General features: G+C 36.4%; 1 protein-coding gene across 1 annotated transcript in view; it reads right to left on the reverse strand.

The window, feature by feature from the left end:
• The window catches only part of PDE6C (phosphodiesterase 6C), a gene marked incomplete at its 3' end in the record, with an annotated part of 26,198 nt that extends 3,938 nt beyond the window's left edge, over positions 1 to 22,260 (reverse strand). Inside the window, 19 exon segments of the mRNA XM_079313080.1 lie at positions 125 to 199; positions 980 to 1,043; positions 1,575 to 1,682; positions 2,805 to 2,905; positions 4,369 to 4,456; positions 6,476 to 6,585; positions 6,693 to 6,800; positions 7,186 to 7,332; positions 9,481 to 9,549; positions 9,636 to 9,779; positions 10,468 to 10,617; positions 10,823 to 10,870; positions 11,592 to 11,658; positions 11,765 to 11,829; positions 11,920 to 11,994; positions 12,130 to 12,270; positions 12,502 to 12,591; positions 12,697 to 12,849; positions 21,090 to 22,260. Coding sequence (XP_079169206.1) covers positions 125 to 199; positions 980 to 1,043; positions 1,575 to 1,682; positions 2,805 to 2,905; positions 4,369 to 4,456; positions 6,476 to 6,585; positions 6,693 to 6,800; positions 7,186 to 7,332; positions 9,481 to 9,549; positions 9,636 to 9,779; positions 10,468 to 10,617; positions 10,823 to 10,870; positions 11,592 to 11,658; positions 11,765 to 11,829; positions 11,920 to 11,994; positions 12,130 to 12,270; positions 12,502 to 12,591; positions 12,697 to 12,849; positions 21,090 to 21,569 — 2,283 coding nt within the window. The 5' untranslated portion in view covers positions 21,570 to 22,260.
• Positions 22,261 to 23,875: the final 1,615 nt, after the last annotated feature.

A 23,875-nucleotide genomic window follows, 5' to 3' on the forward strand; every position in this document is an offset into this window, starting at 1 on the left:
AGCAGTAATTTAGAATATGTAGCTCTTTGGTAGAGTGATCTCATAAGCATCATGGTTCATTATTTATTAAAAGTTTTAATAACAGTTAATATTGCTTAACTCAGTTGAATTATTTAGTACTTACAATAGGTTGTTGCTGTAGCACAGTTCGTTCCAAGTCGCCTTGCTCCCAAAATTCGTTTGCAACCATGAGAGCAACCTAAATAGGTAGAATTCAGTTGGATTGTCAGCAGAAAGTAGTACATTTACATAAATAAAAAATAAAACAAGGCTTTCCAGAAAACATGAAAAAACTTAAAGACACTGTCTGCAGGACTTAAGGCTTTTCCCAGCAAATTATCACTAGCAATATTTTGATGCATGCTGAGTAAATAACATATTATTGCCAACAAAACCAAGGCTATTTTAGCAACATGAGAGTTTTGTAATACCTGTAATGTGTATAACTTCAAAGAACAAGTATTTTCAGTTGTATTTTGATAATACTTTTTTAAAACATATTCCTGTTAGGCTAAGTGATGTTCTTCAGCACGATAGTCAATAAATACTGGAGTACTTGAAGTACTTATGCACAGAATTTTAGTGTGTTTAATCTGCTTTGCAATGGCACCAGGATCTACAGAATATACACAATTCTAACCATACTGTTGTTAAATCTGTGCCTTAAAAATAGCTGGAAAGTAGCAAAAGTTGTCTAGCAAAGAAATAATTCAGTGATACTTAAGGGTAGCTAGAACAGCTGCCAGAATCAGCTATTATAGTGGAAGGAAAGTAGAGAAGGGTTAACAACTATAGAGTGATTGAGACATCACTGACCACCTTTACTTACAGTGACAGAGAGGTAAAAGTTCTTTTCTGGAAGCAACAGGTACTTAAATATGTATCAAGTAATAATAAGTTATTTGTTTAATTGATCATGCACCAAATGGGCAATAGAACGGAGAGTAAATGCAGTATTGTCTACTTCAAAAGTACCTACCTTACTCTGCACTTCCCAGGGCTTGGTTATTGCAGACAGGTCACATCCAGTCATCATCATAGCCCTTTGAAAACAAAACCCCAAACAAGTATGGTTTTGGGTGTCAGGAGGATGGTACCAGACTCTTTTCAGTGCTGCCCAACAACAGGGTGAGGAGCAATGGCAATAAACTAAACCACAAGAATTTCCACCTCCACATGGGGAAGAACAAGTATCTATTAAGGGTAGGAGAGCACTGGAACAGGCTACCAGGGTTGTTGTGGAGTCTATCTGGAGACATTCAAAACCTGCCTGGATCAGGTCCTGTGTAACCTGCTCTAGGTCACCCTGCCTTGGGAGAAGGGTTGGACAGAAGGTCCCTACCAACCCTAACTATCCAGTGCTAGGGTGATTATAAAAAATAAAAGGTCTAGATTTTAAGGAATTTAAGATGACAAATTAATTAATATTTTGCCCTTTTTAAAAAGATTATAGGCCTCTTCTTCTAAATCAAAATCATGGTTATGCTCATCACTGCATTTTTAGGTGCCCAAATTGTTTTAACATCTAGTCCTCGATAATTGATCGAATAAAGAGTAAAATATTGACCACCTACATGATGACTTCTTTTTTCGTCGGGTCAATAGATATATACTTAATTGCCTGCTCTTCTGTTTCCATTTTTTCAATTGCATCCACAATCTTTTGAAACATAGTTCTTTTCCTGGTAAAACAAACCAATAAAGCATATATTACTGAATGAAAGTTTCTGGATTAAAAATGAAATATTAAATAATATTTATAATATTTGTGCTTTTCTCAAGTACCATCCTAGTCATAGTAGTATCAAAGTAATACTTTCCCACTGTTGAATGCAAACTTTTTAGGTGGCTTATACACTTCTTTTCCCTACATACCACTGACATGTGAAGTAATATGTCAGAGTTCCTGACAAAGGAACAAATAGCCAATTTCCTACCTCTTCAGATTAAACTCTTTGAGTGACATTCTCATTTTTTAGCATTAAATGTTCATTACTTCCTTTAACATACTGAATTGGGAAAAGTGAAACAAATACTAATAGGTGATTTACCATTCCCTCCCATCCAAAATCACAAGAATTGCTAAGATCTTACTGAAAATAACTTTCAAAAACATAAGCCTATCTTCCAACTGCTTCATAAATCTTCTAGTTTGTGCTTAGAATGAATGAAATAATGAAATTACTGTTCTCTAAATCTTTATAACTGTTATTAAACAATTTCCTGAATTTTTACTCGGCTTCTGATTTTAAATTGTCCCAGTCATAAAACAAAAGGCTCCACATATCTTTAAGGAAGATAGCCATTATTAGAGCACATTCATTCACTAACTTAGGAACAAAATTGATAGTTTGATTTTTGGAGTGTTTGCCATATTTAGCACTGGGATCAGTGGATGTCTGCTGGGTTTTTTTAATTTTCAGCATGCTCCTGTTTACTCTGAGTATCTGTTGTATGGTATGTTAAGTATCACAAGGCACACAACCTTATGATTAGGCTATTGAATCCACACTTCTGGAATATAGTGCTTGCTGTAACTAAAAGTATATTGGAATGGCCTACTAAATGTATTACCTACTAAGTATTATATACATTCATGAATTCTCTAATTTGAAAGCTTATAATCAAATTAAGAATGTCTTGGTTTTTGCAAGAATTAGACTCAACGACACTGTTAAATAGAGCTCTGTTCCCTGCATATAAACATCTTTGTATTCTGCGTATAAACAACTAAAAATTACAGTTATACATTCGATAGGATTGATTTTTTTTCAGTAGGAAGTTATACAGAATTTAGTACTTACTTGAAATACAAAGCCAAGTCAGTTGCTATTATTGCAACTTCAAATAAGTGCAGAACGGTTTCATACTGGCGCTTATTTAGGTTCTGGAAGATGTTTAAACTCTGCAAGGTGGAAAGTTTAGGATTTCAATTCCTTTTATAACACTGTCTTTGGTTTGTACTATACAGATTGTCTCACAGAACAGGGTAAAAAAATTGGTCGATTACAGTCCTTAAATTAAAATAATGATAAAAATTAAGAGTTCACATTCGATTAACCTAATTTTCCTGACTTTTTAAAGCTTCCCAGTTCCCCTTTTCCTCCTGTTAAACTGTGTTGGCCCAATTGCCTGTAGCAGTGTATGGGACCTACCATGGTACATGCAATGTCCTTTTCCTCAGGTGAAGGGAATGTGACCATCATACAGTATTTTTCTAAATGTCTAGGTTTTATTTCCTTCTTTAACAGAGACACAAGGCCGGTGGGAGCCAGGGCACGGCGATGCTGCTGGTGAGAGCCTGCAGAGGCCCTGCCGCCTGCTCTGCCCAAGAGCAGCAGTCACTCCCTGGCATCTCACATTTGAAAAAGTACATTGCCGTCAATAAAGGGAAAGTGTTTGTTTGTTTTCATGTCATAAATCATCTGGGTTTTTTTATTAACACAGTACTACTGCTTAGTGTAAGGATTTATCCTGTGGCCTCATGAGGTTGGGCAACAGCATCACCACAGGGATTAGAAGCGGAAAATGAGTGTGAAGTGGGTGCCTGTCCTGCTGCTGCAAACAAGGGATGGAAGGGGTGCATATGTGCATGCCCTGCTGTTAAATCACCCTGCAAAATACATGGCAGAGAGTTTAAGTAGTGTCCTTTGCTGTAGCTAGGCCTGGCGCAGCTGAGGGCAGGGAGGTGCCCAATGGAGCAGCGGGGCCCTGAGGGGCAATGGAGCAGCGGGGCCCTGAGGGGCAATGGAGGAGCGGGGCCCTGAGGGGCGGCTGAGCCCGGGGTGCAACCAGAGCTGCTGGGAAGGGCAGCTGGAAGGGCAAGGGAAGGGCAGCTGGGCACGGCTGCCCAACGCAGGAGCATCGGTACCGGAGCTGCAGCAGAGCCCGCCATTCCCGGCCCTGCTAACAAGGTAGGGTGTGGGACGGTCTGGCCTGAGGGCAAGGGGGCCCCTCATGAACATCTCCTTTTGTCCCTCAGCTGCCAGGACCTGCAGCTGAACTCAGACCTCATAAACCAGGCACGGCCATTGCATGACAAGATTTTGTGTGTGTATATATATGTGTGTGTGTGTATAGTATTTTCTGCTTTGGTTTCAACATCAGCTGTTTTGTATAAACAAAACCTGAGGAACGTGAGCGAGGCCCAAAGGAGAAGCTTTCCTATCTGAGGCCAATCTGTTCCAGATAGAATCACTGGTGTTTCTCTAAAAGTGGAAAATGTATAAGAGTTTGTCTAAAATTTCTGTATTTTAGCATTTCTTATGTGGACCAAGGGAAACACATGAGACCCAGTGAAATTTGGAAGATTGTAACTTAATTGGATCATCAGTGTTGGTTGGTGTGAGCAGCAGATCCATGACACACCTCGTCTTGCAGCAGGGTTTTACTGTACTCTAGGTGATGCCTTTCTAAAATGGAAGAACCATGAAGTTTTGCCAGGGGAGCAGCTGACCTGTGGAAAAATAAGCAATTCTTTAGCGTATAATATATATATATAATTTGAAGGCAACAGTTTTTATTCAGGTTTCATATTACTGGTATGATAGTGTAATCTGTATACATTAGGTATTGGTATGATGCAGAGAGAAAAACCCAATTTGCTTCCGTTCATTTTTGTGACTGAGTCATGATGGAACTTGGAGGTCGCTGGCTGTTCAATGCCCATTAAAGTCAAAGTCATGGTTAGATGCCTCAAAACTCAAAAACTTTGATATTTAAAATATGCCTTCATTTTGTCTTGCATGTTCAGTTTTGCTGATTGTTTAATTTATGCTCCTTTTATGTACCTTAAAAGTAGCCTTTATCCATCTTTTAGTGTTTATTCTGTGGCATGGCTTTTGAACTCTTGTACGTCTGTAATGACTGGGCTGTGTGCCTTGGGATTCTAGTCAACAGTAACTTAAATCTAAAGTAACAGTATAATGGAGTTTAATTCCTCCACTGCCCTTGGGCTATTTTAGTCCCCCAGAATTGCCATTTTTTGGACAGCAAAATCCTGATAGCTCAAGTTTGTTCAGTTTTACCACAGGTCTTAAAGCAATCCGCTGACATTGGACTAAGCTTCAAGAAGAGGAAATTCTGCATCAGATTATGGTTATGAGATGAAGGGAGAAGCATCCTACCTACAGGGGTCCAGGTAGTTCTACATTTTTGAAAGTGTATTTTCCTCCTTTTCCCCTTGGATTATAGCTCTGTTTCCCAGATAACCCAAGGTGGATTGCTACATGGCACCCGCATTTTCTGTTGTGATTAGGACTGTCGTGGTAAAGCCTGATGAGTTCTATAAATAGCTTTTCTGCACATGACCTCATGCAGAGGGCTTTCATCTAGGGAAGACCACAGTGGGAAGATTTAAACCCCACCCGCTACAACCCCCCCTTAAACTTGTTTGGATGAGAGGCAGTCCATTGAATAAGGACCAGCATCTGTCATTCTCTTTCCTACGTCACCTGGAGAATCCCTGGGAATAATCAGAAAATCCCTTTGCGTCACTGCTCTAGCACGCTGTCTGAAAAGGCTGAAATGTGAGGAGTGGATTCAGGGTCAAAGGGGTAGGTTCAATCATTCTGGAGATACAGCTGGTGGAAACTAGCCAGAAAATTATAATCTCCTAGTACACATGGCATTCTGAGAAATGTGTTCTCCAGCACATGGAAATGAGCCCTCACAGATCACATAAAAGACTAGATGGTAGGGTGTTCCCTCCTCAGGAGAAGAATGGATCTCACCATGATACATGATGTTTTAATACAAAGGAAAATCTAAATGAATTAATATTGTTTCATAATAAGACAAAAATCACAAATCCTTTAGAATATTTTCTCAGAACATATTACAGCATGAATTGCAAAGCTTTAACCTCATGATGTGTAACTTCTGGGCCTGTGGACCCAGCAATAGAACTTGTTGAAGCAATAGAAGCTTGTTGACTCAGACTTTCATATAATGTGAGGAGATTACACCTCAGGAAAGGACCTGTATCAGGAAACTGAGTGTGGAGGGGAACAACTGAACTAGTAAAATTAGACAGTGGAAAACAAAGAAAAAAATTCTTTCTCCCTCTAAACTGGCCCTTGTCTATGTCATATCTTGCATCCCTCTCCAGAAAAGTGCCGTCTTGAAAAGTAATCCAATTGTGGATTTTAATTTACTTTCCTAATTTCTTTGTGTCCTCATGCACATGAGGCTCTGTCTGCTACAATCCAAGCATTGCTAGAGTTTTATAAAGCCAAAGTCTTAAAAATGGATTGCAGCTTCAGAAGATCCTTCTAAGATTCTGCCTTTGCCTTTTGTCTTTGTATTTCAGATGCCTGAAGTGCTCTGGGGCAGGAATCTTCTGCAACATAATTATTTATTCATGCCAGATGAGTATGGAATACATACACCTTATATTTTTGCAAGTTTTGACCATTTTTTTGTTTGTTTTCCCCTAAAAATAGTACATTCCATAGATTTGATCACTTTTACTTACTTCATTTGATACAAGTTATTGGTCCCTCTGTGATCAATGTCATGGCAGAAAGCAGCAGCAACCATGGCAAAGGCTTCTAAATCAGTATAGTATTTCTTTATTTTGCCTGTCTGTAAAAATAAAACAGATAACTCTGAGCATGTGTTTTCCTGAATTTTCCATCTGGAGTTGAAAGAATACTAATTAATGAATTTGGGGTTACTATTAGCAACATTACCATCAGCAGAGTAAACATTGTTTGTCCCACATTGAATCCATGTCTCCAGTTATGGTAAGTGATATCCCGATAACCCTTCCTGACTGTGTACATCCATCTTGTAAGGACCTATTGGGGACAAAAGTGAGTCAGACAGCTGTTCATTGAAACAGAACAAAGGAATTCCCATTAAATAACTAGAATATACTATGAAATTACTTAATTATGCAAATTCTGTGAAAATAAATGTTTTTCATTGAATTAAACATGAAAACAACAATTTTTTCTTACATGGATTAATGTAAGATGTAATATGCATTTAATTCCTTACCTAGCTTATACAATTCAGGATTAATTTTATGTTTTTATGACAATATGTAAGTGTTTCATTGAGAATGAAAGATTGTTAACCATATCACTAATATTTTAGTATTGCCTTCTAGATTAAAGTATGTAAAACCTGCCCTTTTTCTTCTATTTAAAAATAAAAATAAACAAGAAAAATTAACCAGACCTCTGCTGGGACTTTGAATTTTTCAACAACATTTATCTCAAAGAACAGTCGTATTCCACAAGTTATCAGGCCATGCTCTGTAACAGGGAAGTCACTGAAGCGGAATTCGTACAGCTCTAAATCTTTGGGATCAGGTAATTCTTCTTTCTGTTAGGAAATATCAAAAACAAGGGGTTTTCTGTCAAGAACAAAGTTGGAAATTTGTTTTTCATTTTCTTCAATAGAAATACTACTCAAGGACAGTATGCTTACTATGTCTTCAAAGGTCTCAGGTGTCAATATGAACTAATGTGTATTAAATTATGAAATACCATCATGGTACTGCTGGCTTTCTTCTCAAAATTAATTGATAAAAGCCTTGGCAATTCCTATTCTCAATTCCAACACAATATGTTGGGCAACACCATCTCAACATTTCCTTAGTTTAGAAATCTTGGTGCTTGGAAATTCTCTTCCCTGGTATAAAATCCCATGATTCTCCTACTTTTAACCCGATCTCAAGACTACATTCATCTTTTTCTTAACAAAATTAAATTGCTTATTTTGTATATATAATGTAGATTCACATTTAATGGTCTAACTGGTAGTTGTGCTATTAGTGAACTGTTCTCTAACATTTTTCATCTCTCTCAAAGCCTAGGGAGAGCAGCATGATATTTTAAAGAATGCGTTCCAATTCAAACAGGAATTCTTCAAGGAAGTCTGATGCAACACAAAAAATATATTATCCCAATATAATATCCCTTCCTCCTCAGTCGTCTATAAATGATCTTCACTTTATGGAGAAAGAAAAAGACAACTGAATGTAGACACATATTTCAACAAATAAGGCTGACCCTCCCTTTCCTTCTCCCTGGGTTTTTCCTTTATATCTACGCAAGTTTGAGATCAAGGACAGAGAAACCTAGACCAGTGCTGTTTTAAGACCCATTACTTAGTGAATCATCAGATCTAGAAACACCTGCTTTATCCTATTAGTTATCTGGGATTCCAGGTCTTATAATAGGATAAAGCACTTGCATTGGAACTTGGGAGTGCAGAAGATATTAGACTTTTGAAATTGTGACTCCAAAGTGTTCAAAGAACAAATTGCTTTATGTAGATTTAAAAATTCATACCAGTATTATGTTTTTAAATTTGGAGCCTGTATCAGAATAATCAGATTTTGTTCTACCTGTGGAGAAATTTTATAATGTCTGTTATTTTTTGAAGATTTTCATGCTGCTAAATCAAATTTCTTTTAAAAGGCATGTGAAGCTACACACTGTATGTTGATGTTTTTTATTTCACCACTTGCAAGCTGTGTTATCATCTGTTGTGTGGAAGCCAGCAAAACATTAACACCAATGCATTCCAGCATGCACATATACATAACTAAAATCAGTTTCATGAGATCTTTTCCCTATGGTTATGTGTACACCAAATGTGGTGTAATAAGAGGAAATACATGAAGTGGTTGGTACTGGAAGTCAATAGATATGTGTATATTTTGACCTTTTTTTTTCAACCTAGCTCTGTTTTGATCCATTAACAGTGAAAGTCCATTCAGTGTTTTCATTCAGAGCACATCTTTACTCTGAATTTGAAGTTTTTTTCAGATAAAGTAGGCCAATTCATGTGCTCCAGGACAGAAGTGCACTAAATAGGCAAAAATAGGAGCTTTCTTCTAAACACACTGCCTTTCTAGACTGAAATACTAAGGCAGTCAGAGGACTCCACTGCAAACTCATTTTTATTTTAGTAATACAGAGTAGTATTACTCTGAAAAATCAAATCTGTTTTGTCACTGTGGAGTCTCGAGTCACTTTCTATAGACTTCTCTTCCTACAGAAATGCAGGAAAAATAATCTGAAAGTAAGTTTGTTCTACTGGACACTTCTACCTGTGTTCTCTTACCAAAAATGAAAGTGGCCTCACCACAATATCCCTTCTTTTATTTTTGGATTAAATAAATTAAATTCAGTTATAGATATAGAATTTTCCCTATGAATATTTAAAGAAATTTAATACTTAAAATGTTCATTAATATAAAAATCTCTATGTAACTCTGACTGTCCAAGTGTCTTGATGTACATTTGGGACAGAATAGTTCCCTGTCGGTAGCAGTGACGTCTGCACAAAGAAGGAGAGAAGGGGCTGAGGATGTGTTCAAATAAATCAACTCTGTCTAGCCTGTGGAACTGCTAACATTGATTGTATTAATCACAATTTCACCATACACAGTGTTTTCTACGGTGAGGACACATTGCTGTCTGATGTAAATATGCCACCAGACTTTTCAGTTTAATGACTTACCAAAATCCTGATGAGATCCTTTTGCTCACATTCATCTAAACTGTTCACATTTAATTTCTCTTTGTATTTCTAAAACAAAAAAAGAGTAAGAAAATTCAGGTTTTGTGTAGTAAATTTCCCATTTTATAATTTTGTGGCTGTGGACAGAAACTTACCAGGATAGATTCAACTTCAGCAGGGGTGGCCTTTGTCTGGTACATAAGCATTTCCTGAGCAATGTCTTTCCTGTTTTCAAGTTTGTTCATTTTGTCGTAAGTGTCAGTATTTAAAACAGACCACCCCAGGAACTGTGTGAGAGTCTGCAACAAAGTCAAGTAAAGCAGAGATGATGCCATAACAACAGAATGAACCTGACAATTTGCACTTAGTTTTCTTAAAGTCTCATTTCTGTTAATATCCTTTGAAAAGCAAGGTGCTATCTACTTGTTAGAGGCCTTTATCTTCCTTCAGGCATTTCTGTTAGCACTCACAGCTTCTGATGACGTTTGGCTCAGCTTAGTAACTAAGTAATTAATATTCCCACTTTATATACAGGACTTTGAGGCTTATGAAGCTTAAGTCAGGCAGGTGGACTTGGGTACACTGTGTAGCATCTTATCTTGCCTGAGTGCATGTGATTATGAATACTCTGTGAACTCCCACGATCACAGGCTTGGCATCCATTGGCAAGCAGCACACTGTACCTGCTTACCCACTGCTATTTAGGTGATGCTGACCATCATTAAAAAGTCAAAGGATTAAAAGTAAAATTATAAGCAACTTTTGTTCATCACTGGAATGTAAATGATAACTCAAAAATTTTCAGTCTTATAAAGGGAGATTAAATCTCAGATTCTTAAGAAACTTCATTGTGAAGAAGATAGACATTTGACTAAATGCTAATAATGGCCTATTTGAAAAATTTTGGACATATAAAAATAACTTTTTACTGTAACATCTTTTTAACATCACATAGTTCCTCAAACCCTCTAATCGCATTAAGCTTACTTCAATGATCTGTTCATCATACTCGTCAAAAGGTTTTCCATCTTTCCTGTTGTAAAACGTTGCAACTCCCACAATTTCTTCTTTTTTGTTGACAATAGGCAATGACAAGACATTTTTGATAACCCATCCAGATTCATCCACTGGTCCTTTCTATAGGAAAACCAAAAACCAGGAAATGTGTATTTCTTTGAAAGTAATAATACAGCTATGGACATAAACAATGTAACAAAAATATTTTGTTTGTACATCACAATCAAATGAAAAATTATTTATGTGATCAACTGTATAACAAATTAGTGGCAAGCACTAGAATATTTTTTACAATATTTATAATTATTAACATTACTGAATTTACCTGAAATGAGAAGTATTCGTCTGCTGGTGCATTCATCATGTTACAAATCTGCAGCATAAAAAAAATGACACATTGTTTAAATGGGATATAATGGACATCAAAACTTGGTCTAATATTTTTTAAAGAAATATTTATTTTCTAAGCTAACAGTAGTGACTATCCTAGCTAGCTACAGAAACTAAAACTGTTCCTCTTAAAGTAGATGTGGCTATTCTAACAGACATAATTTTGGAATGTTTGTAGCAAAGTCCTTCAGTGTATCAGTGCAAAAGCATAATGATTAAGAAAATCACTTCCAGTTTAAAATGGCATGGAGGTTTCTAGAAATAAATAATTGAGTACTAAGGGCTCTATTAAAAATGCCTCAGGGTTACTCGCAGCTGTCATGCATCCTGACTTTGAATTACATATGTCTATGCAAGAAGATAGAGGAAATTAAGAAAAATTTAAAGCCTTGCATGTGATGATTTTTTTACTTTGACATTTTTGGTGACATTTAGCACACCTGGAAAGTGACATCAGACACACACATTATTCCTCTGATATCTCCACAATCTGAGGGAAATTATCCTGCTGTTTTCACTGTTTGTGCTGAGGCCTTGTCTCTACCCAAAATATTCATTCAAATGATTTCACTGGGACCGAAGGCACTGGAAACATCATTTTTGTAAAGGATTTTGGCCATGGGGAGCTTTGGGTTTTTTTTTTAATTCAATCAGATCAACTGCATGATTTAAAATGCTAGTTTTTAGTTTTGCTATGAACTTACAAGACCATTTTCAGCAACGTATGTTGGCAATCCACTGACAAGACACCAGTGATCTGCTGGAGGTGACCTTTTGAGACACAATGAAATTAATTTATTTCTACAATGTAGACATGCTATTCTATCCCAGCAATAACTAATTACCACATATTCACAAGCTGCCAATGAATACTCACGGAATGACTTTGATTTCTTCTTGTCCATGTAACAAATAGTCAATAATCTTATAAAAGTTGACTTCCTAAATAAAAATATAAAACCATCTAGGTGACTTGTACACAACTTCAATGTCAAACTTAAGATTCATAAAAAGAAAAAATAATATCCTCACTCGTCCATCAGGTGTCTTGGGGCCTTTGTAAGGCTCTGCCTCCCCCAGCCGGATTGGCCACTCGTCATAGAACTCCTGAGAAAGTGATACAAAGGGAAAAAGGAAAAAAACAAATCACTCTGTGCTCATAGGTGATAGCACATCTGTGTATTATGATTTGATTGGACTTCACCATAGGAGTTTCTAGCAAATAGGAAAAATAATTGTTACCTTCTCTTTAGTCATGTCCAGCAGACCAACAGAGTATCTTTCACAATTCAAATACATTCGAATAGTATAGAGTGCTTTATGAAACTGTCGTTCTATGTCTGTTAGCTCTTCAAACACTTTGTTGGCAGACCACAGAAGCATCTATTTACAACAAAAGAGAAAAAGGATAATGTTCAGAACGGCAGGAAAACGTAAGCATATGAATCCTAGGCATTTCAGAATTAAATTATGAGGTGCATCACTGTTAACAAATTAAAAAGGAATAAATAGATTGTATCTTTAATTCAATAAGATTGCAAGAATATAAAATAGCAGGAATGAGAATTGTTTCAGAGAAAAATGAAGAATTTTTATTAAAAAATGTTTTTATACCTGGCTTCTTCGTGATTCAATATTGTGGAGATACGATGTATGCTGATTTCTTACCACCAAAGATATAAAGTTGAGGTATTTTTTAAATACCTAAAATGAAAAAGATCAAAAATAAGACAAAAGTATTAAATTAGGATATAGACTCACTCAAACTACTTGTTGAACTAAAAGCTCTGTTATTGTATGACATTTTACCTCTTCATCCTCTTTTGAGAACTCAGGGGCATTTAATTTGTTGAGTGCCATCACAACAGCAAGCACCTCTTTACCCTGTGTAATTGCAGTTGCCATCATATTGACTGTTTTATAGCCAGTTCTTTTGTCCATAAAGTCAGAAAAATGGTTGTTCTGAAAGAAAAGGGGAAAAAAATCACAAGCTGAACGCACAATTACCACACCAAGAGTAAATGATCATTTCATTTAATAACTGATATTTGCAATGCTGTGAGCAGTGTTTCACAGTGCAGTAGGTTTATACTTGAAAAAACCCCCACTATCATTACTCAACTCAATCTTTTAAAATTATGTGTACAAGCTTAACTAAGGTATTGGTTATGAAGATAGCTTCTGAAACCAAGTTCTGTGCATAAAGCTTTATCATACTGCTGAGGAATTAAAAATACGGGAAATTTAGCATAAGTGAAATAATAATATGACCTTGTGACTACCTTTGAAACTAATATATATGGCTTGCATTTTAGAGAATTACTTCATAGCTATGTTAGTATTTATCATTAATTAATTATTTCAATGAATAAAATTCATTATACATTTCCCTCGTACAATATTTAAAAGTACCTCTTGTCCTGCATAAAAATACTTATGGCGGAGAAGCATCCCCAGGAAGCATTCATCTGGCTGACCTGTTTCTTATTCTTTCCTGACTGACACACTCTCATCCCTATTGCTCCCAGCTCTACAGTCTCTTTTGGTGAAAGGATATAAGTAGAGGATATAGGATATAGGATCAGAGCTGCTTTTGTTGAGTGTGTGATCCTGTGGGAATAAGGCCATGTGACTAATGAATGAGCCACAACTCACTACTCCAGATTTACATTTTCATCCTTAAAACCAAATGCTGAGGAGGGTTTAGCAAAAGCTATTATTTTAAATTTTTTGTGTAAAAATATAGATAAGCTAGTTCATGCTTCATGGAGACCTGTTTTATTTCCTCATATCCAAGAAATCCTCAGTGTTTTCTTAAAAGGCTTTAATGTTCTCTTTAATTTAATAAAAATGGTATTTAAACATTTTCAGGGAAGTCTGTTTGTCAAGGGCTGTTATGTTTTGTTATGTTATTAGGAAAATACATCTGAGTGAGGTGAGTCATGAGTTGGAGGTTTAAAATCTGTTGATGTGTGTATACTGAGAAATGCCATGATTCTACTAAGCAGCTAAAATAGCCAGACTGTCTTCTTGGAGCCTTTTCCTCCCCCTCACATTTCACTGATAACATGTCAGTGCTCAAACTTCTTCAAAGATGAGCACTCAACCCACTTACACTGCATGTCTATCCCCAGAGCTGCAAACATTGCTGCTATTCATTACTGCATTAGCTTAGGCAGCTGAGATCTGCGTGGTGCATCCCAAGGTGGCTTCCTTGGTTATAGGCTGGAGAATGTTGCAGGATGACACATAATGGAATTTCAGCTTTCATAGGTTATACATAAAGCTACTTAAACAAAACCCCAAACTAAATGCCAGAACTAAAATGATTTGTCTATTATTTAGATTTTTCCTCTTCATTTCCTTTTGACCCTCTCCTCTCTAGCTATTGTTTCTAGTATATGTTGAATTTATAGCATCTACAACTCTGAAAAGAAAGACATAATTTTATTAAGTCATCAAAGCATTAAAGTTTGGGCTTTTTCCTTCTTTAATGTTTCCATTTTATATTTCCTTCTAGGGCTGCATTTCAGTTAAACAAATTAAATGTCTGGAAGTAACTCTTAAATATCGTATTTATGCTCTTTTATAGAGAATTTTTTCCCTTAAGGACAGTCTGTGTCAGCCCCATAAATCTCATTCATTGTATCAAGCTCTATTAGGTCCTTGGAAAGTATAGCCACTTTTGAATATATTGTTCAGGAGAAAAGGGGACACTTTCTCTTTTTCCAACAAACTCGCTTATTTGTTATTTTCTATTTTGCTCAGAGAAAGGTATAGGAGTATCTCATTTAACAGATAACCAGAGAAAATTCCAGGCGATCTATCTCTTCTGTGTAAGAATCAAATACTGTTCTGCAACCTGCTAAACAAATACATTATTACATGGAAATATTCAGTTTTCTGTGGGATGTATTATCTACTGACACAACCATTCTGGACTTGGGTATGGTTTTGAGCTTCAGGTTTTGTGCTTATGACTGTTTTAACCATTGAAAACCCAGTAAATTAGACAGGTAACTTAACCCTGTTTTGTAGTCCCTCTGCCACTAAGAACATCTAGCATTTCTGGAGAGGCCCAGGTTCCTGGGTTTAGGGTACTGTATTCTGCTGTGAAGGAATAAATAAGCATTTCAGACACTTCTGCATTTCTGAACACTTGAAAGGATATGTAGACACCAAATGAGCTGAATCAACAGGATTCAGCTGCTGTGTCTGACTTAGTTTAATAACTTCGGAATGAAGGTACAAGCAGTGGTGATCAGAAGTATTTGGAAGAAGCACTTTAGTCATACAATTTTTGCAAAGGATAGAAACATTTTAATACAACTCTCTGTTAATAAACAGAAAGTTCAGTAATCACTAGCCTTCCTGTGCCTAGACAGTGTGAAGTAGAAAGATAAAAATGTTAATGCATTGGCAGTATTCTCTCAGCACATACAAAAACTCCTGTCTCACATGATTTGCATATACAAGCAAAACATTGTGCTTTGATTGAGGCTTTTCATTATTGAATCTTTTATACATAATTTCTAGGAATTTTGAAGCCTATATTTCTGACAGTTTTAAAAATATTTTCTCTTGGGAATATAAGCTCTTTCTTTTTACCCAAGAAAATCACTTTTCACAACAACTAAGAAATCATGTTCATAGACAAATCAGCAAGAAATGTGGTCTGCAGTACCAGAGCCAGAAGAACATCTTGGTGCTTCCATGACTACATGAATATGGACACTTAGTCTACTTGAGCCTGATCTTATGAATCAAACTATCTTTTAGAGCACTGTTTTGAACTTTCAGCTCTCAGTTAAATCACAAAATAGACTTTAAAAGAGAAATTATGGAAAAGAAATCTGCTACTAACTCCCTAACTGTAGTACATTTGCAGACATTTCCTACTAGCTCCATTTAATGCTGAGATACCAAACCATTTACTCTATAACGATCAGTTCTTTAAATAGCCCAAAGATATGCACCATGCTGGATTTGCAGAAAGCCAGCACCAGCACCTAGCTAGCACAAGCAGCTAGCACAACCCTTTTGATGGAGGAATGTTTCCTGATATCCAGTCTGAACCTCTCTTGTCACAACCTGAGGCCACTTCCAGTTATCCTATTATTTGTTAGTTGGGAGAAGTGGCTGACCCCCACCTTTAAGGGATTTGTAGACACTGATAAGGCCCCTCTGAGCCTTCTTTTCTCCAGGCTTAATACTCTCAGCTATTTCAGCCACTCCTCATAGGACTTGTGTTCCAGATCCTCCTTCAGCTTTGTCACCCTGCTCTGGAAATGCTCCAGCACCTCAGTATGTTTCTTGTAGTGAGAGACCCACAGCTGGACCCAGGATTTGATGTGTAGTCTCACCAGTGCTTGGTACAGGGCAGCAATCTCTGCCCTGTTCCTGCTGGCCACACAGTTTCTGATCCAAGACAGGATGCTCCTGGCCTTCTTGCCCACCTGGGCACTGCTGGCTCATGTTCAGCTCCTGTTGATCAGCACATCCAGGTCTTTTTCTTCAGGCAGCTTTCCAGCCACTCGTCCCTGCAATGCTGCCTGCGGGTGAAGTCACCCAACACAAGGGATAAGACTAATCCTGCAGGTAAGGTGATAGGGCCAAGACAGCAGATGCCTGTTTTCCTCCATGTTTTTCCCCTTGTAAAGGGAACAGAGGAAGAAGGGGTTACTGTTACCCCTTGCAGTTATGACTATATTGCTCCTATTGGATGGAAGGTTCTGTGTTGGATGGATGAGCTCAAACTGTGCATATTTCTTTGCATTATCTCCACATGTTTCTGGTTTTCTTTCTGGTAGTTCTACAGCATTTTCTTCTCTTCCTGATAATTGTTCTTCCACTGATTGTCTTGCTTTGGCTCAAATTTCTCAAAATTTTAACCACTTGATAGGTGGTATCAATGTGCTACAATGCTTCATCTCTTACTTCTACTTAGCCTAATTTCAACTCACAAATGTTTTTGTTTCATAATGATATAATTGTGTATGAATAGAAAATAAAAAGCACGTACTATCATCTACCTGGCCCCTTCTTGGGCCACACTCCAAAAATTGCATATTTTCACAGATATAAAATTAGTTTTAAGATGTAACTTACTAGCATTACAGAACAAATTGACTTTGTTATTGTCAATGTGACTAGAGTTCTGAAACTGAATCAAAGAGAAATTAATACATATTTAATAGCAGTAGAGTGTTGAACTTTTCAATTATGTCAATGAAATACCTGCTTGTTATTTGCCATATGACTATTGCTATTGACAATTTTGCAGTTTCTTGAAAATGGATTTGTATTATATAGTTTTTTTCAGGTGAAATAAGAAAATTAGATAAAAGAGAGCTTATAATTTTAATTTTTAATGTACTTTTTTTTTTTCAATTTTGGAAACTTTCCTCTTGGAATAGTAAATAAAGGAAAAAATCGGTTGGGGTTTTCTTCTGGTAGTCGTAATTAATAGAAATTTGTTCCTGTGTTAAAATGTTTTCTGGTAAATTGATTAAATTCTGCATTACAGAAGATTTGAACGTGTTTCCGTTTTTCCAGTTAATATTTGTTGAGTATGAGTTTCTGATAATCTAGTGTTTATTAGCAAGATGAGATAAAATGGAGGAGTAGACATTAACATTTACAGTGCATATTTTTCCCATGCAAAAAGCTACCTCCCACAGCCTGGAATCTAGGGACCAGAACATCCACAGTAATCTGAAACTCCTGACAGTTTAGACAGGCCTGGAATTAAAGTCTCTCCCACTCTTGGGTTGAAGTGTGGAGCTGCTGCTCTGAAGCTAGATCAGCTTACAAAGGGATGATACCAATGCTTGCAAGTTGAAGATGTGTTTAAGTTGATTTGTATCATAGGTTTCCAGTGGTTAAATTAGGTGCCACAAGGATCACTCTTCTGGATGTTTAATCTGAGTTGGAATCTCCCATGGTCTCTTGTTTCTTCGCTTCGCTGGGGGTTGTGAACTCCAGTGCAAGACTTCAAAAAATGAGGGCTGGTAATTTCAGCATCAAAATATTTCAGTCCCTTTATAGACCTAATCAAAAAGTCATCACTTCTTTTGAAGCATTTTTCACTATTTTTATAATTTTATACTCAAATAAAGAATTTTATTTATTGACTTTCCAGACCTTAATTAAATCCTTGTCTTCAAATACTTTTGAATTGAAAGGAACAGTGCAATAATTTAAATAGGTTATGGATTAAAGTAAATATATAAAATCTTTATTATTGTTTCTTACAAGCCAAGAATGTGGGATTTTGATTCCCCAAAAAATGCACACTGCTTTTTAGTTCTTAGTTTTATTTGGAAATAATGCTGGGAGAAAAACATAAGGTAATTGTACTCTCCTTTATTGTTGTCTGTGTTATCAGTTACTGTTAAAAGAATATTAATGGAAATACCTGATTTTTTGTAGCCTGTACTGTGTAATATTTGAGGCACTCTGCTAGACCCTGTGAATAATGTGAGACAAATTAGTAGGGTAATGGTCCTGCCTGGCCTCCTGTTTCTCACAACAATTAAATCCTGGATTAAACTCTATTAGCTCTCACAGTCAACAGGTCCATAATCTTGTGGGGAGGAGACTGACTACTAAGTTAATTATTGAAGGTCTGTATCTTTTCCTCTGCTTTTCTTTTCTAGAGCATTAGTCAGGATGAGGAGCTTCCTCACGTTTATTGGTACCTTTCCAGTTAGAAGAAGGAGATAATCCCTAAAGAACTGGTTACCAGGCACTAAAAGTGGAGTCTTTCATTTTTTCAGTGATTTATTACTGTTGTGATCTTTTATTGCATTTACTTTTGTTATGAAGGGGTAATGATTGGAGCATGAAAATGTCACACCATGCATTTGTCAATGTTGTCATGTACTTAAGACTTAAAAAACACTATGCTGTTTGCATATGGACTGTGTCAACAGTAAAAAGTGGCTGGACATAACATTTTTAAAGTACTATAGCCAACTAGAAGTAATCATTGTGCATTTTGTGTTCTGACAATGCAGGAGGGGCAAAATTCTTCTCTGGCTTAACTCTTCCTGTTGTTTTTTGATCAGAATTTGGGTAGCAGACAATCGCATTTGACTGAAGTGTGTATGTAGTGAACTGAAAAATAATTATCCTTTCTAAAATGTGATAAAGATTTCAGTGGCTGCATATTTCTGCTGCCATGGAGTAATTATGCTCTTTAAACATTACCGACTCAAGCTGCAGCTCTGGGTTTGCTGGTGACATAATTGGGAGCTCTTCTTGTGTGAGGAGTGTGCACTTGCACATTGACTTTTTGAACACAAAGAATGAAAATGCTGACATTTTTGAAATTTTTAGGGTTGTTTATGAATATCAAACCTTGGTACCAGTGAAGTCTCTGGGAGTTGCACAATTATCTAATAAACGGTCAATATTCTGATGATATTTAGTTACCAAATTTAGATTAATGTGACCATAGTTGAATTGCATTTTCAAATGTGTGCCTAAATGGCATACACCTCAGTAATCCTAAGAGAGTAAATGGGTGCCTAAGTAAAGATTACCTTAGAATGATTGAATAGTAACAGATACTCAGCTGACATAAATTAATTTGTGAGTGCAAAACACCTAGCAGGATCAGATGGACAGAAAAGTTCTCTCCCTTAAGCATATATAAACAACACTTGTCACAAAATTTTGAACAAATCCCACTGCAAACACACTGCTCTGTTCCAGGTGCCTCTCATATAATGATATTAAGAAGCAGAGCAGTGTCTGATAGGAGGCACATCTTTCTTGATCCTCCTGATCTTTTCGCATGTAATCAGTCTTATGAACTTGGAGGGATTATCCTCCAATCTTCCCATGTGCTGGTAAGAGGCAGTAAATCAGACACTTGTCAGAACAGCAGCCATTGAAGAAAGCATATTAGTGGTCAGTTGAAAATGAACTGATTATTTTCTCAAATCAGTCAGTCTTCTGTTTGCCACTATGATTCCTACTTACATCTGGGGCAGTTTACTGTATACTGGAATGTTCTTTTCACTTATGTATAAATATTCATTTGTTTCTGAGCTTTAAAAGTAGTCCTTTATAACTTTTAGCATTATAAAATATATTATTGTTTGTTTACCTCATTCAAAACATAGTTAACTGCAGTGTATAAATATTTTGATTATTTAGCTGGAGCTTAGGACACTATAGTGGTTTCTATCTCTAAAATATTCTGGAATTTTAAATTGACTGCATAGGAAATACTGAGAATCCATACTGACATTTTGATAAATATCTTAGGACCATTTATCATGTTCCTAGGGTCCTTAGGACCATATGATTATGTGCAGATTTTCAACATAGGACTAAAAAGAAATTAAGATGCCAGCATTTGATGGTGCATGGTTAGTTATTTTTAAAGAAATCTTAAAATTCAAAGCATGTTTGCATTTCCCCATGTATTTCAGAGCAGTTTCTAAAGAAAGACCTCATATACCGTGTTTCACTTCTGTTAGGTCAGTCCTCATTTTAATTACCATTTGTAATAAATAATAATAAATATTTAAATTAAATGAATAAATATAATAAATAAACTCTTATTGGCACCTTAACAAAAGAAGGTGATTTAGCATAGATTCAACAAGAACTTCAAAAATATTAGAACAGCTGACTCAATAAGTTTCTTCTATAGATGGTTTTGAACAAAGACCTGGATCCAGATATACTCAAAATCAAACCCATTTTAAATCAAACACTGACATGAAGCTGAACATGTACATGGACATCATCCTCTGTCCTCATTCACTTACTAATAAGGATATATCTTCATTACAAAAGCTGCAAATTAAAGGATTCAGAGATGCATGCATGGCAGCATGGAATAATGACAGAGAACCCTTGCAAGCCCATCCTGGAAAACAGAATACAAGCCTGCCTTATTCAGCAGAAACTCAGGTATTTAATGGTCTCTATTAATCTAATGTATTCCTCCATTATTATAGTCATTGACATTACAACTACTACAAGGACACTGAAAACACCTAACTAGGCTACATATTATGCTTATATTGGATTTTAAGCCATCTCTGCTGATGTTTTTCTCATGTTATTGGTCTGGATTTCTGTCTCTGAGATTTTTATGAAGAACAACTTTTTATCTCAAGCCCTGGGCAGGAGGCTGAGTAAGCAAATGCACAGAACACCATTCCTCAAGAGAAGTCACTTACCTTTGTCACATCAGGTATATTAAAAAACTTCTTGGTATGAGCAACCCATCCCACTATCCCGATGTCCAGAGGAAAAACAGTCTCATTTTCTGGTTTCACCAAATTCTGCTCATATTGGGAAGTTGGAGTGATATCAAGAATCCTGGAGGCTACCTCTGGAGTACCATTCCGGGAACGACAAACGAACAGACTACAGCGATCAGCTTCCAGCAGCTGTGCCAGCCTCTGCAAGGTCTTGTGCACTATCTTTTCCATAACACATGCCTCCTCCTGAATTTCTGTTATCAACTCAAAAAGTATGTTACACTCCTCCAGACGGGACATGTCTTTGAAGCTGACTCCTTCCTTCACACTTCCAGGGTTCACGTTAAAGATACTTCCCACCACTTCTGGTCTCATTTTTCGGTCAAAATACTCCTTGGCAAACTGGGGATTGTTCTCCAAGTATTTTTCGACGGCATCTTTATTTACCTCACCCATTTTTGCTGGATTTTTCTTAGAATTTCTTTTAGAACTGCATCACCATCTAAGCAGGAATGGTTGCAAGAAGTTCTAACCTGTTAGTAGTAAGAAAAATGTACTTTGTACATATTGTGTAGCTCACAGACATAATACATTCATCTTCCTCTGTGGCTTCCCAACCTTCTGATACTCCTGAGATATGACAGAAGGCACTGGCTTAGCATCCTCTTAGTGTGAGATCTTGGAGACCGCTAATTAAAGAGATGTCAGGACACTAAACCCCTGAACATTCTTAGCTCATAAATCCTCAGGGAATCATTTTAACATTTTAAACTAACAAATCAGTTCTTATAAAATTGTCTGATACTGAGATAACTGTACCTGTATGCTATCTCCTTCATTCACACTACAAATACTGTACTGTGCACACAGAAGTTCCTATTAAAACTTCATATGAAAAATTCCACCCAGATACTTACCCCACACTATACACGTGCACAGATGTACACACGTGTATTTGTGAGAGGCACTTAAGGGCAGGAGAACAGAATGTTACAGAGAAATCTTTTAAATGGTAGAACTTAGTTTTCCTTGAAATAGTCAGGAGATGATAGAAATTGGATTTCTAAAAGTAAATAATTATGAAGCTATACTTGAATAAAATGGGTGAAATCCTTAAGACCTTACAGAGCTTGCTCAAGTGCACAAATGATTTACCTAGTTGAAGATGGAACAAAAATAAGAATTTGGCTTAGCACAACCAGATATGGCTTATCCTTTTTTTTTTTTCCTCAAAAAGAGAAAGCCAAATGAAAGAATAAAATCGGAAAACTGATTAAATTCAAACTGAGTTGTGGAAGGTGCAAAATTTTTATTTTATAAGCATAAATATTCAGTCAGGGTCTACACTTTCTTCAGAAAAGTTGGAGATGTGTGTTCTATTAAATAGCATAAAAAGGGTATTTGACAAATATTAGGCATTGAGGGAATCTTGAATCTGTTCATAGATATGCCATAGATAACCATGTATCTATATAGATACAGATATATGGTTATACATGTTTAAAAGTTTCCTGCCATTAGAAGTTCAACTTTACACACATTAATAGAAAGGAATAGTGGAAAATGTGTTGAATTTGAGGAGTGAATATTCCAAAGCTACATGAATGAGAAGGCTGAATTTATGACAGTAAGTTATATATGCTCATTGAAACAGATCTGAATTCCACCACAGTAGGAGGACTGCAGTACAATTGAACTTACTTCTGTTTATGGCATTCATATAGATCAGAAGTGATGAGAAAGTCTTGGTGTAAGGAAATAACACATACACCCTTTAATTAGAAAAGAGTATTGCCAAAGCACAACATCATCTGTCTGCCAGAAGCCACAGTGTGTTGACATTTGTTTTTATCAACAGATCTCAAAGAATCAACATGGGCAACTGACACAGATACGCTCGAGCACGAAGAACAGGTCACTGATAGATGCTCAATGACACCCTAACATTACTTTTCCCTTTGACCATGATATTAAACACTATGATGGCACTAATTTTTTCCAGATTGCAGATGCTCTACTGATTCTAAAATGTGTATCAACACATTACAAACATATTTTGGTTTGGCTTCTCTCTCTGACTGGGTTGTTGCCCCCAGCAACCTGGGGGACAGGCCCCTCCCTGGTGGGTGTGTGAGTTTGCAGCATCTTCTTGACAGGTGACCCAGCGATAGGAACTTGTGGCAGCACAGCAAAGTGTTGTCACCATTGTACACACACACACAGTTTGCAAAAAACAGCAGAGGAAAGGCACATTTATTCTTACTCAATTTCAATATCAGCAGTTTCAATATTTGATCAATATAAAAGAGTAGAGACTTGAAAGGAATTTTATATGAAACTATATAAAGTTAAACTGTTTCTTGTCATCTTCCTAATTTCCAGCTCATTACTTTTCATGCTGTGCTTTAAAAGAAGATGTTGAAGAGCCTCAATGAAATAATGAGAAGGAATAGTAACATTTTTTTTGCATTATGTGTTCAGTCATTTTTTTTACTGACTTTGGAACATTCCACATAGTAGCTTCTTTGAAGTAGAAGGTGCCTATAGAGGATCTGTCTCATGCCCAGCTAAAACATTCTAAAAATATTAACTTCTATGCAAGACTTACACATTAATCTTTATCACACATGATAAATCAGTTTGAACATCAATTCTTTATATTGGGCTGTCCCACAATCAGTCTCATATCATAAAACAATTCTTACTGTATTTTCCTTAATTTAGATTCATTCTTAAAATTTCATTCTTGTTCTGTCAAGTCT

The sequence above is a fragment of the Erithacus rubecula genome (genome assembly GCF_903797595.1).
Source record: "Erithacus rubecula genome assembly, chromosome: 9".
Taxonomy (NCBI): domain Eukaryota; kingdom Metazoa; phylum Chordata; class Aves; order Passeriformes; family Muscicapidae; genus Erithacus; species Erithacus rubecula.